This window comes from Danio rerio, chromosome 25 (genome assembly GCF_052040795.2).
Source record: "Danio rerio strain M-AB ecotype USA chromosome 25, GRCz13ab, whole genome shotgun sequence".
Classification (NCBI taxonomy): domain Eukaryota; kingdom Metazoa; phylum Chordata; class Actinopteri; order Cypriniformes; family Danionidae; genus Danio; species Danio rerio.
Genome location: NC_141045.1, coordinates 20,085,001 through 20,104,960, shown reverse-complemented (window position 1 = coordinate 20,104,960; position 19,960 = coordinate 20,085,001). Strand labels below are relative to the sequence as shown.

At 39.3% G+C, this 19,960-nt stretch overlaps 1 protein-coding gene across 2 annotated transcripts; it reads left to right on the top strand.

The window, feature by feature from the left end:
* Positions 1-5,890: 5,890 nt before the first annotated feature.
* LOC147837680 (uncharacterized) lies at positions 5,891-13,574 on the top strand. 2 transcript variants are annotated; one of them, XR_015526446.1, is made up of 2 exons: positions 5,891-12,969; positions 13,505-13,574. XR_015526446.1 is itself a non-coding variant. In XM_087312088.1 (2 exons), exon 2 carries the CDS (start codon positions 6,970-6,972, stop codon positions 12,622-12,624), a length of 5,655 nt encoding a protein of 1,884 aa, XP_087168214.1. In that variant the 5' UTR covers positions 6,095-6,211; positions 6,747-6,969; the 3' UTR covers positions 12,625-13,574. The 2 variants fall into 2 exon arrangements, 1 of the variants encoding a protein (XP_087168214.1); XM_087312088.1 differs by having other exon boundaries at positions 6,095-6,211; positions 6,747-13,574.
* Positions 13,575-19,960: the final 6,386 nt, after the last annotated feature.

Below are 19,960 nucleotides of genomic sequence, written 5' to 3'. Positions count from 1 at the left end.
ACAGCACTTTCTGCAGTGAAATTTCACAGGAATTTACCATTGGATGAAGTATGTGGTTTCTCTGTTGTTTTTGTGTGGTAATACCAACACAGCTAAATATCACAGGATTGCTACAGCAATTTCTGCAGTACAATATCACAAGAATTAGCTTTTTTGTTCTGTTTTTTTCTAAAACATTTTTTTTTTCTCAGTGCAAGGTAAAATCAGTATGTTCTGCATTTAAGTCGTTTCATTAAGAAATACCTATTCTTACAAAGTAACATCACATGTATTCATATTTATTGTAAAAACTTTTCAGTGTGCAAATGTTTGTGTACTGGAATAAATTTGCAATTGAAACAACAAGATGACCGACACCCTCCATTACAAACATTACCTGCGGTATTCTATGTGGTAAACCATCAAATGTTATGTGGTAACTGTGTAGTACTTTGTTGTTTTTTGGGACGTTTTACCACATGATTCTGTGCTGTACAGTATGCGATACTCCTGTAGTATTCTTGTGGTAGTGTATCACTTTCATATTGTGGTAGTATTTACCACAGGATTCTGTTATACAATATGTAATATTCCTGGGATATTCTTGTGGTAGAGCGTGTGGTATTACTGTTATATTCCTGTAATATTTTTGTGGTAGCATGTGGTATTTCATGTGGTAAACCATCAAATGTACAAAACAAAAACCATGTGATGATTGTGTAGTACTTTGTTGTTTTTTTTTGGGATGTTTTACCACAGGATTCTGTGTTGTACAGTATGTAATACTCCTGCGGTATTCTTGTGGTAGTGTGTGGTATCACTTAAACATTTCTGTGGCACCACAGGATTCTGTTGCTTAGTATGTAATACTCCTGTAGTTTTCTAGATATATTAGATGTATATAAGTTCCTATTTAAATAGGGTATATGCCGAGCTAGTGCTGTTTCCATGCTGATACACTTCCGGTGACCTGTTATTGTGAACTTTTTTTCCCCATTTTATACGGTTCCTTATACAGCATCGATGTTGTAATGTCATTAACATACCTTCAGTTAAATAAACTTTTGCATTTATTTAGTTGCTCAAGCGTAAAACGAGACAAAAAGCTGTTTACTCGCACGCGCCCGTCAGAATCGGCAGGCTAACGCAGAAGCTCCATTGAATATACTGGGGTAAAATATATTGCTCATATTATAAGGATATGGCGGGGGAAATGTAATTTAATGCAGTGCTTCTTGTACAATCTGAGACCCACTTTAAATCGGATATCACTCAGCTTGTGGAGATCGCTGATTTTGAAAGAAAACAGACCTTAAACGCACCGGATTTTGCATTGGCATTCAATTCGCCGGAAACGCTTAATTTACACCATGGATGCTGTAAAAGGAACCGTATAAAGTATCTCAGAATATTACACAGCACCAAAAACGTAAAAATATATATATTAAATATATTTAATATATTTTTGTCCACAGCAGACGGCAACTCGCCCTGACGCAGATTCCTGAGTCTCTGTGGTCCAATCAGGTGAGCCCTCCTCAGCGCTCGCCATGACAGCGAGACAACAGTGACGTGCCTTGTAAAAATTTGCATATGCATTCCTATAAAGCTCGTGTGCTCTGTCAGCGAGGCGGCCTTTGAGCCCTAGGCAGGGAGAACATAACCCCGAGGACCCTCGGGGAAACACGGGCGGCCGGTAGTGGGACCTCGCTGCGAGGGTTATGGTGGGTGGGAGTAGCGAGGCCCACTCATCTTCTATTTTAAACTATAGTTTCAAACTTTAGTTTACTATAGTTTGAAATAGAAACCACGGTAACTGTTATGATTAAACCTTTAGCAAAGAGCTTAGAATGACCAAGAGCAACAGACCCGGATTCCGCCAGTTTCAAGTGATAGCGATCGCTCGTCATTGCTGTCGCGATGGAAAGCAGCTGCTTTTTATTTATTTATATTATTCAAAAAGCGCGTTATTGTTTCCCAAATTGTAGAGTGTCGCCTCTTGGTAATTCTATGCTCTTTGCTCCATGTCTGACTGTTGTAATGTTTTGCTTTGTTTTTCAGCTCAGTTGTTGAGCAAAGAAGGACTATTGAAGACAACAGTTGAAGACAACCGCGGGTTATATTCACGAGCGCGCGCATTATAATGTTTCCGGGCTGTTTTCTGAAAGTGTGTCTTGTTTAGATAAGTTTGCATGTCAAACTAAATAAACTATACTCTTTCTAAACACCTGTCTCGTGTTTTATTTGTCCTCTACAGCAATGCACTGTCATATAAGTCTGTTGAATGCATTTGTATGCAACATGGTTTGACAATACAGAAGTCTAACAAATAAATAGTTGTTATAAATGTACTTTCATTAGTCAACATTTGGTGTTATGGTTGTTTCATAACTATATTTATTATTATTCTGTATGTTTAAAACCAGCAAATTATACTATATATTTAACATGTCACATATACTTACTGTTATTTTAAAATTTGCCAAATAAAATGTCCTAAGACAAGAATGGGTGTTGTTTTGGTTTTATGTCAACCTACTGTAGGTTTAAGGTTGACTGCAGCAGGTATAGGTATTATACACACATGCACACACACACACACAAAGTGCTGCGGTGAAATGTGTTACTCTCTCCTCAATGCTGACCATGCAAAAAAAAAAAAAAAAAACTAATTATGTTAAATGTTAAAGTTTAAAATAATTAAAAACTCAATTCTCAATAAAAAGTTACAAATAATTATATAAACAAAAATAAAGTCGGCAACACCGAAAAACCAAAGAATCCAATATTTTATTGTTATAATTATTATTTACTTAAAAAATCTCATGACAACAAACTTTTCTATTGTTTCTAATATAAATTCATAGGTGGAAACACAGCTCTGAAAAATACTTAGCAACAAACTCACAACCTGGGAGCTGACAGTGGAGCTTTTGTGTGTGGATGGTTAAGTGTATCATATGTTTTTGTGATTCCCTGTGATGATTTCTGTGCACATGTTACCTTACTGAGGCGATGGAATTTAATTTTGGCTTAGTTGCCAGAAAGATACATAAAACTGTTAACATCTGTACATTATGGCAGTATGCAATATACAATAAATGTAAGAAGTTATACGAGGAGGGGCTAACTAGCTAACAATGTAGCTTTCAAGTACACAGTTCAAGATAACAACAATATAACTTAAAACACAGCCTTATTTTAGAAACCCTCAAAAACATTTGAACACATTTTACTTACTCATTGTAGATTCTTATTTAAAGCCTAAAACATATCAGACTCTACATCTGAATTGATGGACAGAGAATGAAGCACACTCAGCAGTAAACAAATCAAACACCTGACTCCCTTAAAGGGCCAGCATTTTCTGAAAACTTTTTAAGACAGACAGCCTGTGGGAGTGTGTGGTGATGCCCAAATCATTGTTTTCAGCCTTCAAAATGCACGTCTCTATAATTAGCAACATAAAGCATCAGAGTGGATGGGACGGTAATGGTTGAACAGTAATTTGCTATTTATTGTCAAAGTTGTAATGAGTACATAAAATAAATTACTGTAATTTATTCTTTGCACTACACAATTTCATACAAAGTCTACTCCTTTTACAGTAAAATACTGTTTCCTTTTATTACAGCAAAACACTGGCTATTTTACAGTTATTTACTGCACAATCTACAGGGTAACACTGCAGTTATACTAATTAAACACACCTGATCAAACTAAATCTAAAGGTAGTGTGTTGAAGCAGGGCTGGAACTAAATTCTGCTGGGCTGCGGCCCTCCAGGAGTTTGACATCCCTGGTACATATAGCATATTTTCAAAGGAACTGCCTACATTTATCACAATCATGCACATATCATTGAATAAAAACAATAAAAATATAAAAACTTCATCCAAAGCAAAAAAAATAAATTAATAATAATAATAATAATAAATAATCTGATCCTCATGTTGTTCCAAACCTGTAGTAATAAAAAAGAAATCAAATAAAATGACGAAAAGACTCACTAGTTAACCCTTCACTATCTGTTTTACTATAATACGAGGAGTTCTTTTGAAAATGTGAATTTTTATGATAATTAATACTAGAGGATGACATTTAAAATATTGTCTAGCTAGCACATGCCCTTATGTCGTTACAAACTGTTGGGCTTTTCTGTAGCACAAAAGTTGGACTTAAGTTCGCTTCTGGTGTGCGACCGGATTTACAAAAATGTCCTGTGGTAATCCTGTGGTATTTCAGCAGTACAACATAACTTTACCACACAAAAAAATGAGCAAAGCTAAATATGACAGGATTACTACAGCACTTTCTGCAGTGAAATTTCACAGGAATTTACCATTGGATGAAGTATGTGGTTTCTCTGTTGTTTTTGTGTGGTAATACCAACACAGCTAAATATCACAGGATTGCTACAGCAATTTCTGCAGTACAATATCACAAGAATTAGCTTTTTTGTTCTGTTTTTTTCTAAAACATTTTTTTTTTCTCAGTGCAAGGTAAAATCAGTATGTTCTGCATTTAAGTCGTTTCATTAAGAAATACCTATTCTTACAAAGTAACATCACATGTATTCATATTTATTGTAAAAACTTTTCAGTGTGCAAATGTTTGTGTACTGGAATAAATTTGCAATTGAAACAACAAGATGACCGACACCCTCCATTACAAACATTACCTGCGGTATTCTATGTGGTAAACCATCAAATGTTATGTGGTAACTGTGTAGTACTTTGTTGTTTTTTGGGACGTTTTACCACATGATTCTGTGCTGTACAGTATGTGATACTCCTGTAGTATTCTTGTGGTAGTGTATCACTTTCATATTGTGGTAGTATTTACCACAGGATTCTGTTATACAATATGTAATATTCCTGGGATATTCTTGTGGTAGAGCGTGTGGTATTACTGTTATATTCCTGTAATATTTTTGTGGTAGCATGTGGTATTTCATGTGGTAAACCATCAAATGTACAAAACAAAAACCATGTGATGATTGTGTAGTACTTTGTTGTTTTTTTTGGGATGTTTTACCACAGGATTCTGTGTTGTACAGTATGTAATACTCCTGCGGTATTCTTGTGGTAGTGTGTGGTATCACTTAAACATTTCTGTGGCACCACAGGATTCTGTTGCTTAGTATGTAATACTCCTGTAGTTTTCTAGATATATTAGATGTATATAAGTTCCTATTTAAATAGGGTATATGCCGAGCTAGTGCTGTTTCCATGCTGATACACTTCCGGTGACCTGTTATTGTGAACTTTTTTTCCCCATTTTATACGGTTCCTTATACAGCATCGATGTTGTAATGTCATTAACATACCTTCAGTTAAATAAACTTTTGCATTTATTTAGTTGCTCAAGCGTAAAACGAGACAAAAAGCTGTTTACTCGCACGCGCCCGTCAGAATCGGCAGGCTAACGCAGAAGCTCCATTGAATATACTGGGGTAAAATATATTGCTCATATTATAAGGATATGGCGGGGGAAATGTAATTTAATGCAGTGCTTCTTGTACAATCTGAGACCCACTTTAAATCGGATATCACTCAGCTTGTGGAGATCGCTGATTTTGAAAGAAAACAGACCTTAAACGCACCGGATTTTGCATTGGCATTCAATTCGCCGGAAACGCTTAATTTACACCATGGATGCTGTAAAAGGAACCGTATAAAGTATCTCAGAATATTACACAGCACCAAAAACGTAAAAATATATATATTAAATATATTTAATATATTTTTGTCCACAGCAGACGGCAACTCGCCCTGACGCAGATTCCTGAGTCTCTGTGGTCCAATCAGGTGAGCCCTCCTCAGCGCTCGCCATGACAGCGAGACAACAGTGACGTGCCTTGTAAAAATTTGAATATGCATTCCTATAAAGCTCGTGTGCTCTGTCAGCGAGGCGGCCTTTGAGCCCTAGGCAGGGAGAACATAACCCCGAGGACCCTCGGGGAAACACGAAGGCTGCAGCTTATAAGTGCAATTCTAACCTCTGTCTTTTGTCCTTTATGATGAGGCACCCCGCATACACCAGAACACGTTACCTGAGCCAATCAGCGTCCAGGATCTGTGACTACGCAATCTTCCCCACCCAAACAGATTTTTAGTTTCTAGTGTAGCGAGACACATAGACGGATGCTAAAGTTTGCGAGGAATAGATCACGGACTGTTTTCATCATTGTTTGTCAGCGGTTGCCACAAGTGTTGTGCGTGAATGCAGAAGTAAGTTTACAATCCTGTAAATGACGAAAGTTGTTCTGTTCTGTGAGTAGTTATTATGGCCGTGACGTCGCGATGCCGCGATGTATATGTGTGTGCGTTAATACATATTAGGTGTGTCAATAACCCCGTAATTCATATTGTAACACTTTTATATATCTATATTTACATATTGTGTGTATTAGAGTTCCACTTATGTTCATTAGCCAGTGTTATCTTCCTATTTGAAGTGTTGAAGTGTAACCAAATCCTTTGTTTTAAACAAACTGCGAGGCGCATGCGCCATTATAGCCTTTGTGAGTGAGGCGCTGTACAATCTGCGCTCTGTTAACAAGGTTTCAGGTTACATCAATGCATGCTAGGGTATATTGAAGTAGCAGCTTGTCACAGCTTGTCACATTTTGCCCACAATCATTTGCACATTACTTTATTATCAAGCTTAATGTTTTGTGCTGTGTTGTTGACTATAATTTACTATTGTAATTTGTTTGATTATCATTATTTATATTCATATTCCTTTTTATTGTTTTTATTTTAGAAAAACCACAACACAAGTGTCATAAGTCAAGTCTGTTGAGTGGTGACAATAAATGGGTTGTTCACACAAACGTTCATCTTCGCCTCATCTCTAATCGGATAGTCTCTGGTGGGTCAGCAATCAGAACTGGCAATTAAAAAGTCTATGGTGCAGAGCTACTAAAAGCCAACCATTTTTTCATGGTCCTTCGAGCCGGAGCGAGGACTGACCAGAGAAATAGAAGATGTCACAACATTCAGGGGATGAGCCTGCTGTGCGCGTCAGGAGGAAGTCAGTCCTCCCCGCACGTTATGATGAGTACGACCTCACTGGATTCACTCTCCCTAAGCCTGTTCCACCGCCCCTGTCACCACTCACTCATTCACCTAGACTGGCTGAATGCGATGATACACAGGATGGAGCATTTGGTTTTACTCCAGTCCTACCCGGTCATGAAGCTGACAGCCCATCACAGTGGTCTGATGATGAAGGAGCTTCTGATATCGTAGCAAGAGAAAATGCGAAACTACACAACAGTCTGTGGACGATACAGCAAGAAAGGGACATATTCCAGCGTGCAAATGAACAATATGCAAAGGAGCTCACTCAGCTCCAGCACCAAATGAGACAGCTACAGTTTCATATGGGGCAGCAAAGACATGAAAGTCAGCCCCCTGCACCTGTTGCCCCTCCAAGGCAGTATACCTCCACCCATGCTGTACCTGCACCCCGTGTCTGGCCACAGGGGGGCACTAACGACATGAGCTTCACCCCTACACCCGCTCCACGACTCAAATATCAGTCTGAGTATAAAGCAAGGGACCAGATTAGAAGCCTACCTCACAGTTCTGCCCTCAGGGGGAACTTGTCATACCACTATGTGCCTCAAGGAGATCAAAGCCTGAATGCTCATTATTCAAATCCTCCTTATTGGCACTTGCAAGATCCTGTGAGACATCCACAGATCCCGTTTAGGACACAAACTCCATCACCTCCACCTGAACAAGGACCATACCGCGGTCCAACCCCCATGATTCCTGACTTTAGCCATCCCAGCCCTAGAGAGTTCTCACGGCTAAAAATTGCTCTGGAAAATATACTCCCAGCCAATGCTACAGAAAGTTTCAAATTTCAGATACTGACTGACCATCTGAAGTTAGAGGAGGCTCTGCTAATAGCAGACTCATACTGCCATTCACAACATCCCTATACAAGGACGATGGCTGCCTTAGATCAGCAGTATGGACAGCCGCATCAACTTGCACTGCAGCGGATTGCTGAGTTAATGGATGGCCCAAATATAGCTAGCGGAGATCAGAAGGCCTTTAGACTTTTCGCCCTTAAAGTTCGTTCTCTGGTTGGCATGCTGGAGCAGTTGGGCAGAAATGGCTCCTTTGAGTTGCAGTGTGGGTCTCATGTGTCTCGGCTCCTTGGGAAGCTTCCACATGACTTAAGATCAGGGTTTCGGAGATATGCACATCCACATCAAGTGCCCATCCCTACCCTCTTAGATTTCGCAGAATGGCTAGATTTCGAAATCCAAGTTCAGGAGGACACCACAAGGTTTGCGAGCAGTCAACGCAGAATGCTCCAAACACGCACAAGAGAGAACTTAAGAGACTATAAACCAGCCATTAAACCCACCACAATCTATCTGGGCACGGAGAAAGCAACGGTTGAGCCTATACCGCCTATTCCATTATCTAGGAGCTCTTTGAAGCCTTACTGCCCCTATTGCGACAACAGTAAGCACTCTCTCAATAACTGCAGCAACTTTAAGCAACTTACTAAAGACCAGAAACAAAGCTGGATCAAAGAAAATAATAGATGCTGGCGTTGTGGCAGAACACATAAATCTGCAGATTGCAACCTGAAGATGCGTTGCAGACAGTGCAGCAGCCGACACCTTATGGCACTGCATGAAATCAGTGTTGGAAGGCCTGAAAACCCAAAGCTCACTCAGGATGAATCTGCAGACCCAAAGACTTGTCTGTTGAACACAATGCAGGAGATTCTCCTTGTTCATAAACCACCAACTAGTAGGAAAGTCCTACTTAAAATCTGCCGGGTGATTCTCAGTAATGGAAGCAAAAAGATGAATGCCTATGCAATTCAGGATGATGGATCTGAGAGAACCATAATCCTCCATAGTGCAGCTCAACAACTTGGCCTAACTGGTCAGCCTGAAGAACTCCCACTTCGAACTATTCGACAAGAGTTGCAAGTCCTCAAAGGGGCAGCTGTTTCATTTACCGTCTCACCCATTGCTCAGCCTACTAAACGGTTTCACATCACTAGTGCCTTCACTGCTCAGCAGCTAAGTTTGGCAGAACACTCACATCCAGTGAAAAGTCTGAAGGAGAGATATCGGCACCTTAAAGGACTTCCACTCCAAGAATTCAAAGCCGTCTGCCCTGTATTGCTCATTGGGTCAGACTATCCCCACCTGATCACCCCAGTGGAACCAGTCAGGCTAGGGCCACATGGGGGACCAGCTGCTATAAAAACTCGTCTTGGTTGGACCTTGCAGGGTCCAGTCCAACACATGCCGAAAGACGTGACAGAACAGCATTGTCTTTTCACTTCAGTCACATCCTCAGAATCTGATCTCTACAAGCAAGTAGAGAAATTATGGCAAATGGATGTATTGCCATGGCGCAGCGACAAGGCTTGCATCAGATCCAGACAGGACCAGGAGGCTGTGGAACTTCTGGAAAAGAGAACAATAAGGGTTGAGATGGATGGAGTGAAACGATATGCAACACCCCTCTTGCGTGTCAAGAATATGCCTGAACTCAAGGCACCAAAGGAGGCTGTTTTGTCACAACTGAGATCCACTGAACGGAGACTGGCTAAAAATCCACAGCAAGCAGCCGCCTACATCACAGAGATTGCAAAACTGGAAAAATCAGGTTATGTTAAGAGAGTGCCACCAAACGCTGTGACAAACACCCCCTGCTCCTGGTACATCCCACACCATATGGTGGAACACAATGGCAAAAATCGCATTGTTTTCAACTGTTCATTCCAGTATCACGGTCAAAACCTCAACGAACTTCTGCTTCCGGGGCCTGTGTTGGGGCCATCTCTTCTTGCTGTTCTCCTCAGATTTAGAGAACATTCTGTTGCGGTCAGCAGTGATATCAAGGGAATGTTTCACCAAGTTAGACTGCTTCCAGAGGACAAACCCCTTTTGCGCTTTCTCTGGAGAGAGCTAAATGTCCAGGAGCAACCCACTGTGTACGAATGGCAGGTTCTCCCCTTCGGCACTACTTGCAGCCCCTGCTGCGCCATATTTGCACTGCAAAAACACATTCTTGATCATAGTCAGCCCGGGGATGATGTTCAGAATTCAGTACTGAAATCCTTTTATGTAGACAACTGCCTACAAAGTTTCACTTCAGCTGAAGCAGCAAAGAAATTCGTGGACAGAATTAAGAATCAACTGGCAGATGGAGGTTTCGAGCTAAGACAGTGGTCCAGCAATATTCCTTCCACCATAAACCACCTGCCCCCTGAATCTATATCAAGCAGTGCTGAACTCTGGATATCGCAAGGCAAATCGGACATTCAGGAATCAACATTAGGGCTCCTCTGGAATCATCAGTCTGACACACTCTCCTACAAATATCGTGCCAAAGATAGTAGAGAGACTACAATGCGTAATATATATAGAATACTGGCCAGTCAGTATGACCCATTGGGCTACCTCATTCCTTACACCACTCGTGCCAAGATTCTTGTACAACAACTGTGGGATAAAAAACGGGATTGGGACGATCCACATTTGCCTACAGATCTGCTACAAACATGGACTGAGTGGGAGGCAGAGTTACCAGCTCTACAAAACATTGTCATTCCTCGATGTTACTGTAGTGCCAACAAAGACACAGAAACGAGCCTAAGAGATATGCATGTTTTCTGTGATGCCTCTGAACGTGCTTATGGCTCGGTGGCATACCTTCGAACAGAGGACCAGTATGGACAAGTGGAGGTGGCATTCCTAACCGCCAGATCTCGTGTAGCACCAAAAAAACAACAATCTATCCCCAGACTGGAGTTGTGCGCTGCACTGACTGGAGCTCAACTCTCCAAAGTACTCTTAACTGAACTGAACCTGCCCATTCGCCACACAATCTTGTGGACCGACTCCACAACAGTACTGGCATGGTTACAGTCTGAATCATGTCGATTCAAAGTATTTGTTGGTACTCGGGTTGCAGAGATCCAGGAGCTAACTGAGCAACACTCCTGGCGATATGTACCCTCCACCAGCAATCCAGCTGACGACATCACTCGGGGAAAGAGTCTCTGCGAGCTCAACTTGGAAAGTTGCTGGTACCAAGGACCACATTTCCTAAAAGATCCGGCTAATCAGTGGCCCGAATGTCCTAGTCCTAAGGAAATAGACAGAGACGAACTACGCAAAACTGGTACACATGTACAGGTCTGCTTCGCATCATCAGATTACAGCCAGTTTAAGACCCTGGAGGAACTAATTGATTTCACAGCTCTTCAAGGGGCGGCCAATGGTAACCCCACAGCCAGTGACTATAGGCGTGCTGAGATTGATGTCCTGCAAAAATCCCAACAAGAATCCTTCCCATCAGACCTGACCCAGTTAAAGGCTGGTAAATCACTTTCCAGCAATAGCAAGCTAAGAGCCCTGACGCCTGAACTTGATATCGAAACTAATTTAATCAGAGTTGGCGGACGTCTACGACATAGTCCATATCTGGGACCTGATAATATGCACCCCATCATCTTGGATCCAAGACACCCGACAACCAAGCTTATAATTCAAAGTTACGATTCAAAACTTCGTCATCCAGGTCCAGAGAGATTGTTTGCCGAAATCCGCCGGAAATACTGGATCCTGCGTGGTAGAGAGGCCATCAAGCACTTACAACGAGAATGTTTACATTGCCAAAAATGGAGGAAGAAACCAGAAGTACCTAGAATGGCCGACCTTCCTCCAGCAAGATTGCGGCTCTTTAAGCCGGCCTTCCACTCTACTGGCATGGACTGTTTTGGGCCTTATACTGTCAAAACGGGGCGACGCAATGAAAAGAAATGGGGAATAATATTCAAATGTCTTACCACTAGAGCAGTGTACATTGATATACTTCACAGTCTGGAAACCGATTCCTTCCTTATGGCTCTCAGGCGATTCACAGCTCGACGAGGAAAGCCACAGGAGCTCTTATCTGATCAGGGAACCAACTTTAGAGGTGGTGAGAGAGAGCTGAAGGAAGCTTTCACAGCTCTTGCCCCTGATCTGCAGAGTCAACTCGCCAAACAGCAAATTGAATTTCATTTCAACCCTCCTAATTCACCCCACTTTGGAGGTTGTTGGGAGCGAGAAATTCGCTCTTTGAAGAATGCCTTGATGGTCACGCTTGGAAATCAGTCAGTGACCTTTGAAGTTCTTCAAACAGTGCTGGCAGAAATTGAAGGAATTCTGAACTCCAAACCATTGGGATATACCTCATCTGATGCTTCCGACTCTAATCCCATTACTCCAAATTGTCTCTTAATGGGGCGGCTGGATGCCTCACTCCCCCTGACAGTGTACCCCCAGTCAGAACTGGTCAGTAGACGTCGATGGCGCCATAGTCAGATCCTTGCGGACCAATTCTGGAGACACTACATCAAATTCTACCTCCCTGGTCTTCAAAGCCGCCAGAAATGGCAAAATGATACTCCAGACACTCAAGTTGGCTCTACAGTGCTGATAGTTGACCCACAACTACCAAGATCACTCTGGCCTGTAGGAAAAGTGGTAGACGTACACCCTGGAGCCGATACTAGAGTGAGGACAGCCAAAGTTCAGGTGGGAAAAAAGACTTACACACGACCAGTAGCCCGCCTCATACAACTACCTGCTATTCCAGATTAAATTAAGCTTAAATCCCACAACAGTATAAAGCCTTTTTTGTGTGTGTACATATTTCTTACATAAATATGGGGGCGGCTGTAAAAAAGGCTGCAGCTTATAAGTGCAATTCTAACCTCTGTCTTTTGTCCTTTATGATGAGGCACCCCGCATACACCAGAACACGTTACCTGAGCCAATCAGCGTCCAGGATCTGTGACTACGCAATCTTCCCCACCCAAACAGATTTTTAGTTTCTAGTGTAGCGAGACACATAGACGGATGCTAAAGTTTGCGAGGAATAGATCACGGACTGTTTTCATCATTGTTTGTCAGCGGTTGCCACAAGTGTTGTGCGTGAATGCAGAAGTAAGTTTACAATCCTGTAAATGACGAAAGTTGTTCTGTTCTGTGAGTAGTTATTATGGCCGTGACGTCGCGATGCCGCGATGTATATGTGTGTGCGTTAATACATATTAGGTGTGTCAATAACCCCGTAATTCATATTGTAACACTTTTATATATCTATATTTACATATTGTGTGTATTAGAGTTCCACTTATGTTCATTAGCCAGTGTTATCTTCCTATTTGAAGTGTTGAAGTGTAACCAAATCCTTTGTTTTAAACAAACTGCGAGGCGCATGCGCCATTATAGCCTTTGTGAGTGAGGCGCTGTACAATCTGCGCTCTGTTAACAAGGTTTCAGGTTACATCAATGCATGCTAGGGTATATTGAAGTAGCAGCTTGTCACAGCTTGTCACATTTTGCCCACAATCATTTGCACATTACTTTATTATCAAGCTTAATGTTTTGTGCTGTGTTGTTGACTATAATTTACTATTGTAATTTGTTTGATTATCATTATTTATATTCATATTCCTTTTTATTGTTTTTATTTTAGAAAAACCACAACACAAGTGTCATAAGTCAAGTCTGTTGAGTGGTGACAATAAATGGGTTGTTCACACAAACGTTCATCTTCGCCTCATCTCTAATCGGATAGTCTCTGGTGGGTCAGCAATCAGAACTGGCAATTAAAAAGTCTATGGTGCAGAGCTACTAAAAGCCAACCATTTTTTCACACGGGCGGCCGGTAGTGGGACCTCGCTGCGAGGGTTATGGTGGGTGGGAGTAGCGAGGCCCACTCATCTTCTATTTTAAACTATAGTTTCAAACTTTAGTTTACTATAGTTTGAAATAGAAACCACGGTAACTGTTATGATTAAACCTTTAGCAAAGAGCTTAGAATGACCAAGAGCAACAGACCCGGATTCCGCCAGTTTCAAGTGATAGCGATCGCTCGTCATTGCTGTCGCGATGGAAAGCAGCTGCTTTTTATTTATTTATATTATTCAAAAAGCGCGTTATTGTTTCCCAAATTGTAGAGTGTCGCCTCTTGGTAATTCTATGCTCTTTGCTCCATGTCTGACTGTTGTAATGTTTTGCTTTGTTTTTCAGCTCAGTTGTTGAGCAAAGAAGGACTATTGAAGACAACAGTTGAAGACAACCGCGGGTTATATTCACGAGCGCGCGCATTATAATGTTTCCGGGCTGTTTTCTGAAAGTGTGTCTTGTTTAGATAAGTTTGCATGTCAAACTAAATAAACTATACTCTTTCTAAACACCTGTCTCGTGTTTTATTTGTCCTCTACAGCAATGCACTGTCATATAAGTCTGTTGAATGCATTTGTATGCAACATGGTTTGACAATACAGAAGTCTAACAAATAAATAGTTGTTATAAATGTACTTTCATTAGTCAACATTTGGTGTTATGGTTGTTTCATAACTATATTTATTATTATTCTGTATGTTTAAAACCAGCAAATTATACTATATATTTAACATGTCACATATACTTACTGTTATTTTAAAATTTGCCAAATAAAATGTCCTAAGACAAGAATGGGTGTTGTTTTGGTTTTATGTCAACCTACTGTAGGTTTAAGGTTGACTGCAGCAGGTATAGGTATTATACACACATGCACACACACACACACAAAGTGCTGCGGTGAAATGTGTTACTCTCTCCTCAATGCTGACCATGCAAAAAAAAAAAAAAAAAACTAATTATGTTAAATGTTAAAGTTTAAAATAATTAAAAACTCAATTCTCAATAAAAAGTTACAAATAATTATATAAACAAAAATAAAGTCGGCAACACCGAAAAACCAAAGAATCCAATATTTTATTGTTATAATTATTATTTACTTAAAAAATCTCATGACAACAAACTTTTCTATTGTTTCTAATATAAATTCATAGGTGGAAACACAGCTCTGAAAAATACTTAGCAACAAACTCACAACCTGGGAGCTGACAGTGGAGCTTTTGTGTGTGGATGGTTAAGTGTATCATATGTTTTTGTGATTCCCTGTGATGATTTCTGTGCACATGTTACCTTACTGAGGCGATGGAATTTAATTTTGGCTTAGTTGCCAGAAAGATACATAAAACTGTTAACATCTGTACATTATGGCAGTATGCAATATACAATAAATGTAAGAAGTTATACGAGGAGGGGCTAACTAGCTAACAATGTAGCTTTCAAGTACACAGTTCAAGATAACAACAATATAACTTAAAACACAGCCTTATTTTAGAAACCCTCAAAAACATTTGAACACATTTTACTTACTCATTGTAGATTCTTATTTAAAGCCTAAAACATATCAGACTCTACATCTGAATTGATGGACAGAGAATGAAGCACACTCAGCAGTAAACAAATCAAACACCTGACTCCCTTAAAGGGCCAGCATTTTCTGAAAACTTTTTAAGACAGACAGCCTGTGGGAGTGTGTGGTGATGCCCAAATCATTGTTTTCAGCCTTCAAAATGCACGTCTCTATAATTAGCAACATAAAGCATCAGAGTGGATGGGACGGTAATGGTTGAACAGTAATTTGCTATTTATTGTCAAAGTTGTAATGAGTACATAAAATAAATTACTGTAATTTATTCTTTGCACTACACAATTTCATACAAAGTCTACTCCTTTTACAGTAAAATACTGTTTCCTTTTATTACAGCAAAACACTGGCTATTTTACAGTTATTTACTGCACAATCTACAGGGTAACACTGCAGTTATACTAATTAAACACACCTGATCAAACTAAATCTAAAGGTAGTGTGTTGAAGCAGGGCTGGAACTAAATTCTGCTGGGCTGCGGCCCTCCAGGAGTTTGACATCCCTGGTACATATAGCATATTTTCAAAGGAACTGCCTACATTTATCACAATCATGCACATATCATTGAATAAAAACAATAAAAATATAAAAACTTCATCCAAAGCAAAAAAAATAAATTAATAATAATAATAATAATAAATAATCTGATCCTCATGTTGTTCCAAACCTGTAGTAATAAAAAAGAAATCAAATAAAATGACGAAAAGACTCACTAGTTAACCCTTCACTATCTGTTTTACTATAATACGAGGAGTTCTTTTGAAAATGTGAATTTTTATGATAATTAATACTAGAGGATGACATTTAAAATATTGTCTAGCTAGCACATGCCCTTATGTCGTTACAAACTGTTGGGCTTTTCTGTAGCACAAAAGTTGGACTTAAGTTCGCTTCTGGTGTGCGACCGGATTTACAAAAATGTCCTGTGGTAATCCTGTGGTATTTCAGCAGTACAACATAACTTTACCACACAAAAAAATGAGCAAAGCTAAATATGACAGGATTACTACAGCACTTTCTGCAGTGAAATTTCACAGGAATTTACCATTGGATGAAGTATGTGGTTTCTCTGTTGTTTTTGTGTGGTAATACCAACACAGCTAAATATCACAGGATTGCTACAGCAATTTCTGCAGTACAATATCACAAGAATTAGCTTTTTTGTTCTGTTTTTTTCTAAAACATTTTTTTTTCTCAGTGCAAGGTAAAATCAGTATGTTCTGCATTTAAGTCGTTTCATTAAGAAATACCTATTCTTACAAAGTAACATCACATGTATTCATATTTATTGTAAAAACTTTTCAGTGTGCAAATGTTTGTGTACTGGAATAAATTTGCAATTGAAACAACAAGATGACCGACACCCTCCATTACAAACATTACCTGCGGTATTCTATGTGGTAAACCATCAAATGTTATGTGGTAACTGTGTAGTACTTTGTTGTTTTTTGGGACGTTTTACCACATGATTCTGTGCTGTACAGTATGTGATACTCCTGTAGTATTCTTGTGGTAGTGTATCACTTTCATATTGTGGTAGTATTTACCACAGGATTCTGTTATACAATATGTAATATTCCTGGGATATTCTTGTGGTAGAGCGTGTGGTATTACTGTTATATTCCTGTAATATTTTTGTGGTAGCATGTGGTATTTCATGTGGTAAACCATCAAATGTACAAAACAAAAACCATGTGATGATTGTGTAGTACTTTGTTGTTTTTTTTGGGATGTTTTACCACAGGATTCTGTGTTGTACAGTATGTAATACTCCTGCGGTATTCTTGTGGTAGTGTGTGGTATCACTTAAACATTTCTGTGGCACCACAGGATTCTGTTGCTTAGTATGTAATACTCCTGTAGTTTTCTAGATATATTAGATGTATATAAGTTCCTATTTAAATAGGGTATATGCCGAGCTAGTGCTGTTTCCATGCTGATACACTTCCGGTGACCTGTTATTGTGAACTTTTTTTCCCCATTTTATACGGTTCCTTATACAGCATCGATGTTGTAATGTCATTAACATACCTTCAGTTAAATAAACTTTTGCATTTATTTAGTTGCTCAAGCGTAAAACGAGACAAAAAGCTGTTTACTCGCACGCGCCCGTCAGAATCGGCAGGCTAACGCAGAAGCTCCATTGAATATACTGGGGTAAAATATATTGCTCATATTATAAGGATATGGCGGGGGAAATGTAATTTAATGCAGTGCTTCTTGTACAATCTGAGACCCACTTTAAATCGGATATCACTCAGCTTGTGGAGATCGCTGATTTTGAAAGAAAACAGACCTTAAACGCACCGGATTTTGCATTGGCATTCAATTCGCCGGAAACGCTTAATTTACACCATGGATGCTGTAAAAGGAACCGTATAAAGTATCTCAGAATATTACACAGCACCAAAAACGTAAAAATATATATATTAAATATATTTAATATATTTTTGTCCACAGCAAACGGCAACCCGCCCTGACGCAGATTCCTGAGTCTCTGTGGTCCAATCAGGTGAGCCCTCCTCAGCGCTCGCCATGACAGCGAGACAACAGTGACGTGCCTTGTAAAAATTTGCATATGCATTCCTATAAAGCTCGTGTGCTCTGTCAGCGAGGCGGCCTTTGAGCCCTAGGCAGGGAGAACATAACCCCGAGGACCCTCGGGGAAACACGGGCGGCCGGTAGTGGGACCTCGCTGCGAGGGTTATGGTGGGTGGGAGTAGCGAGGCCCACTCATCTTCTATTTTAAACTATAGTTTCAAACTTTAGTTTACTATAGTTTGAAATAGAAACCACGGTAACTGTTATGATTAAACCTTTAGCAAAGAGCTTAGAATGACCAAGAGCAACAGACCCGGATTCCGCCAGTTTCAAGTGATAGCGATCGCTCGTCATTGCTGTCGCGATGGAAAGCAGCTGCTTTTTATTTATTTATATTATTCAAAAAGCGCGTTATTGTTTCCCAAATTGTAGAGTGTCGCCTCTTGGTAATTCTATGCTCTTTGCTCCATGTCTGACTGTTGTAATGTTTTGCTTTGTTTTTCAGCTCAGTTGTTGAGCAAAGAAGGACTATTGAAGACAACAGTTGAAGACAACCGCGGGTTATATTCACGAGCGCGCGCATTATAATGTTTCCGGGCTGTTTTCTGAAAGTGTGTCTTGTTTAGATAAGTTTGCATGTCAAACTAAATAAACTATACTCTTTCTAAACACCTGTCTCGTGTTTTATTTGTCCTCTACAGCAATGCACTGTCATATAAGTCTGTTGAATGCATTTGTATGCAACATGGTTTGACAATACAGAAGTCTAACAAATAAATAGTTGTTATAAATGTACTTTCATTAGTCAACATTTGGTGTTATGGTTGTTTCATAACTATATTTATTATTATTCTGTATGTTTAAAACCAGCAAATTATACTATATATTTAACATGTCACATATACTTACTGTTATTTTAAAATTTGCCAAATAAAATGTCCTAAGACAAGAATGGGTGTTGTTTTGGTTTTATGTCAACCTACTGTAGGTTTAAGGTTGACTGCAGCAGGTATAGGTATTATACACACATGCACACACACACACACAAAGTGCTGCGGTGAAATGTGTTACTCTCTCCTCAATGCTGACCATGCAAAAAAAAAAAAAAAAACTAATTATGTTAAATGTTAAAGTTTAAAATAATTAAAAACTCAATTCTCAATAAAAAGTTACAAATAATTATATAAACAAAAATAAAGTCGGCAACACCGAAAAACCAAAGAATCCAATATTTTATTGTTATAATTATTATTTACTTAAAAAATCTCATGACAACAAACTTTTCTATTGTTTCTAATATAAATTCATAGGTGGAAACACAGCTCTGAAAAATACTTAGCAACAAACTCACAACCTGGGAGCTGACAGTGGAGCTTTTGTGTGTGGATGGTTAAGTGTATCATATGTTTTTGTGATTCCCTGTGATGATTTCTGTGCACATGTTACCTTACTGAGGCGATGGAATTTAATTTTGGCTTAGTTGCCAGAAAGATACATAAAACTGTTAACATCTGTACATTATGGCAGTATGCAATATACAATAAATGTAAGAAGTTATACGAGGAGGGGCTAACTAGCTAACAATGTAGCTTTCAAGTACACAGTTCAAGATAACAACAATATAACATAAAACACAGCCTTATTTTAGAAACCCTCAAAAACATTTGAACACATTTTACTTACTCATTGTAGATTCTTATTTAAAGCCTAAAACATATCAGACTCTACATCTGAATTGATGGACAGAGAATGAAGCACACTCAGCAGTAAACAAATCAAACACCTGACTCCCTTAAAGGGCCAGCATTTTCTGAAAACTTTTTAAGACAGACAGCCTGTGGGAGTGTGTGGTGATGCCCACACTGTAAAAAATTTCCAGGTTTTCACAACAAGTTACTGTAATTTTTCACAGTAAATTACATTAGTATCCCTTCACAGTATTTAACTGAAAAATTCACAGTAATATGTTGTATTCATAATTTTATTGTGAAATTACGGCAGGTAGCATGATTACAGCAAATTACTGTGAAAAGGGCTATATCTTTTGCACGTTAGTTATAGAAATTCAAACCTTTTTTAAACTCAACGTAGAAATTAATACAAATGAACTTTTAACAGATAAT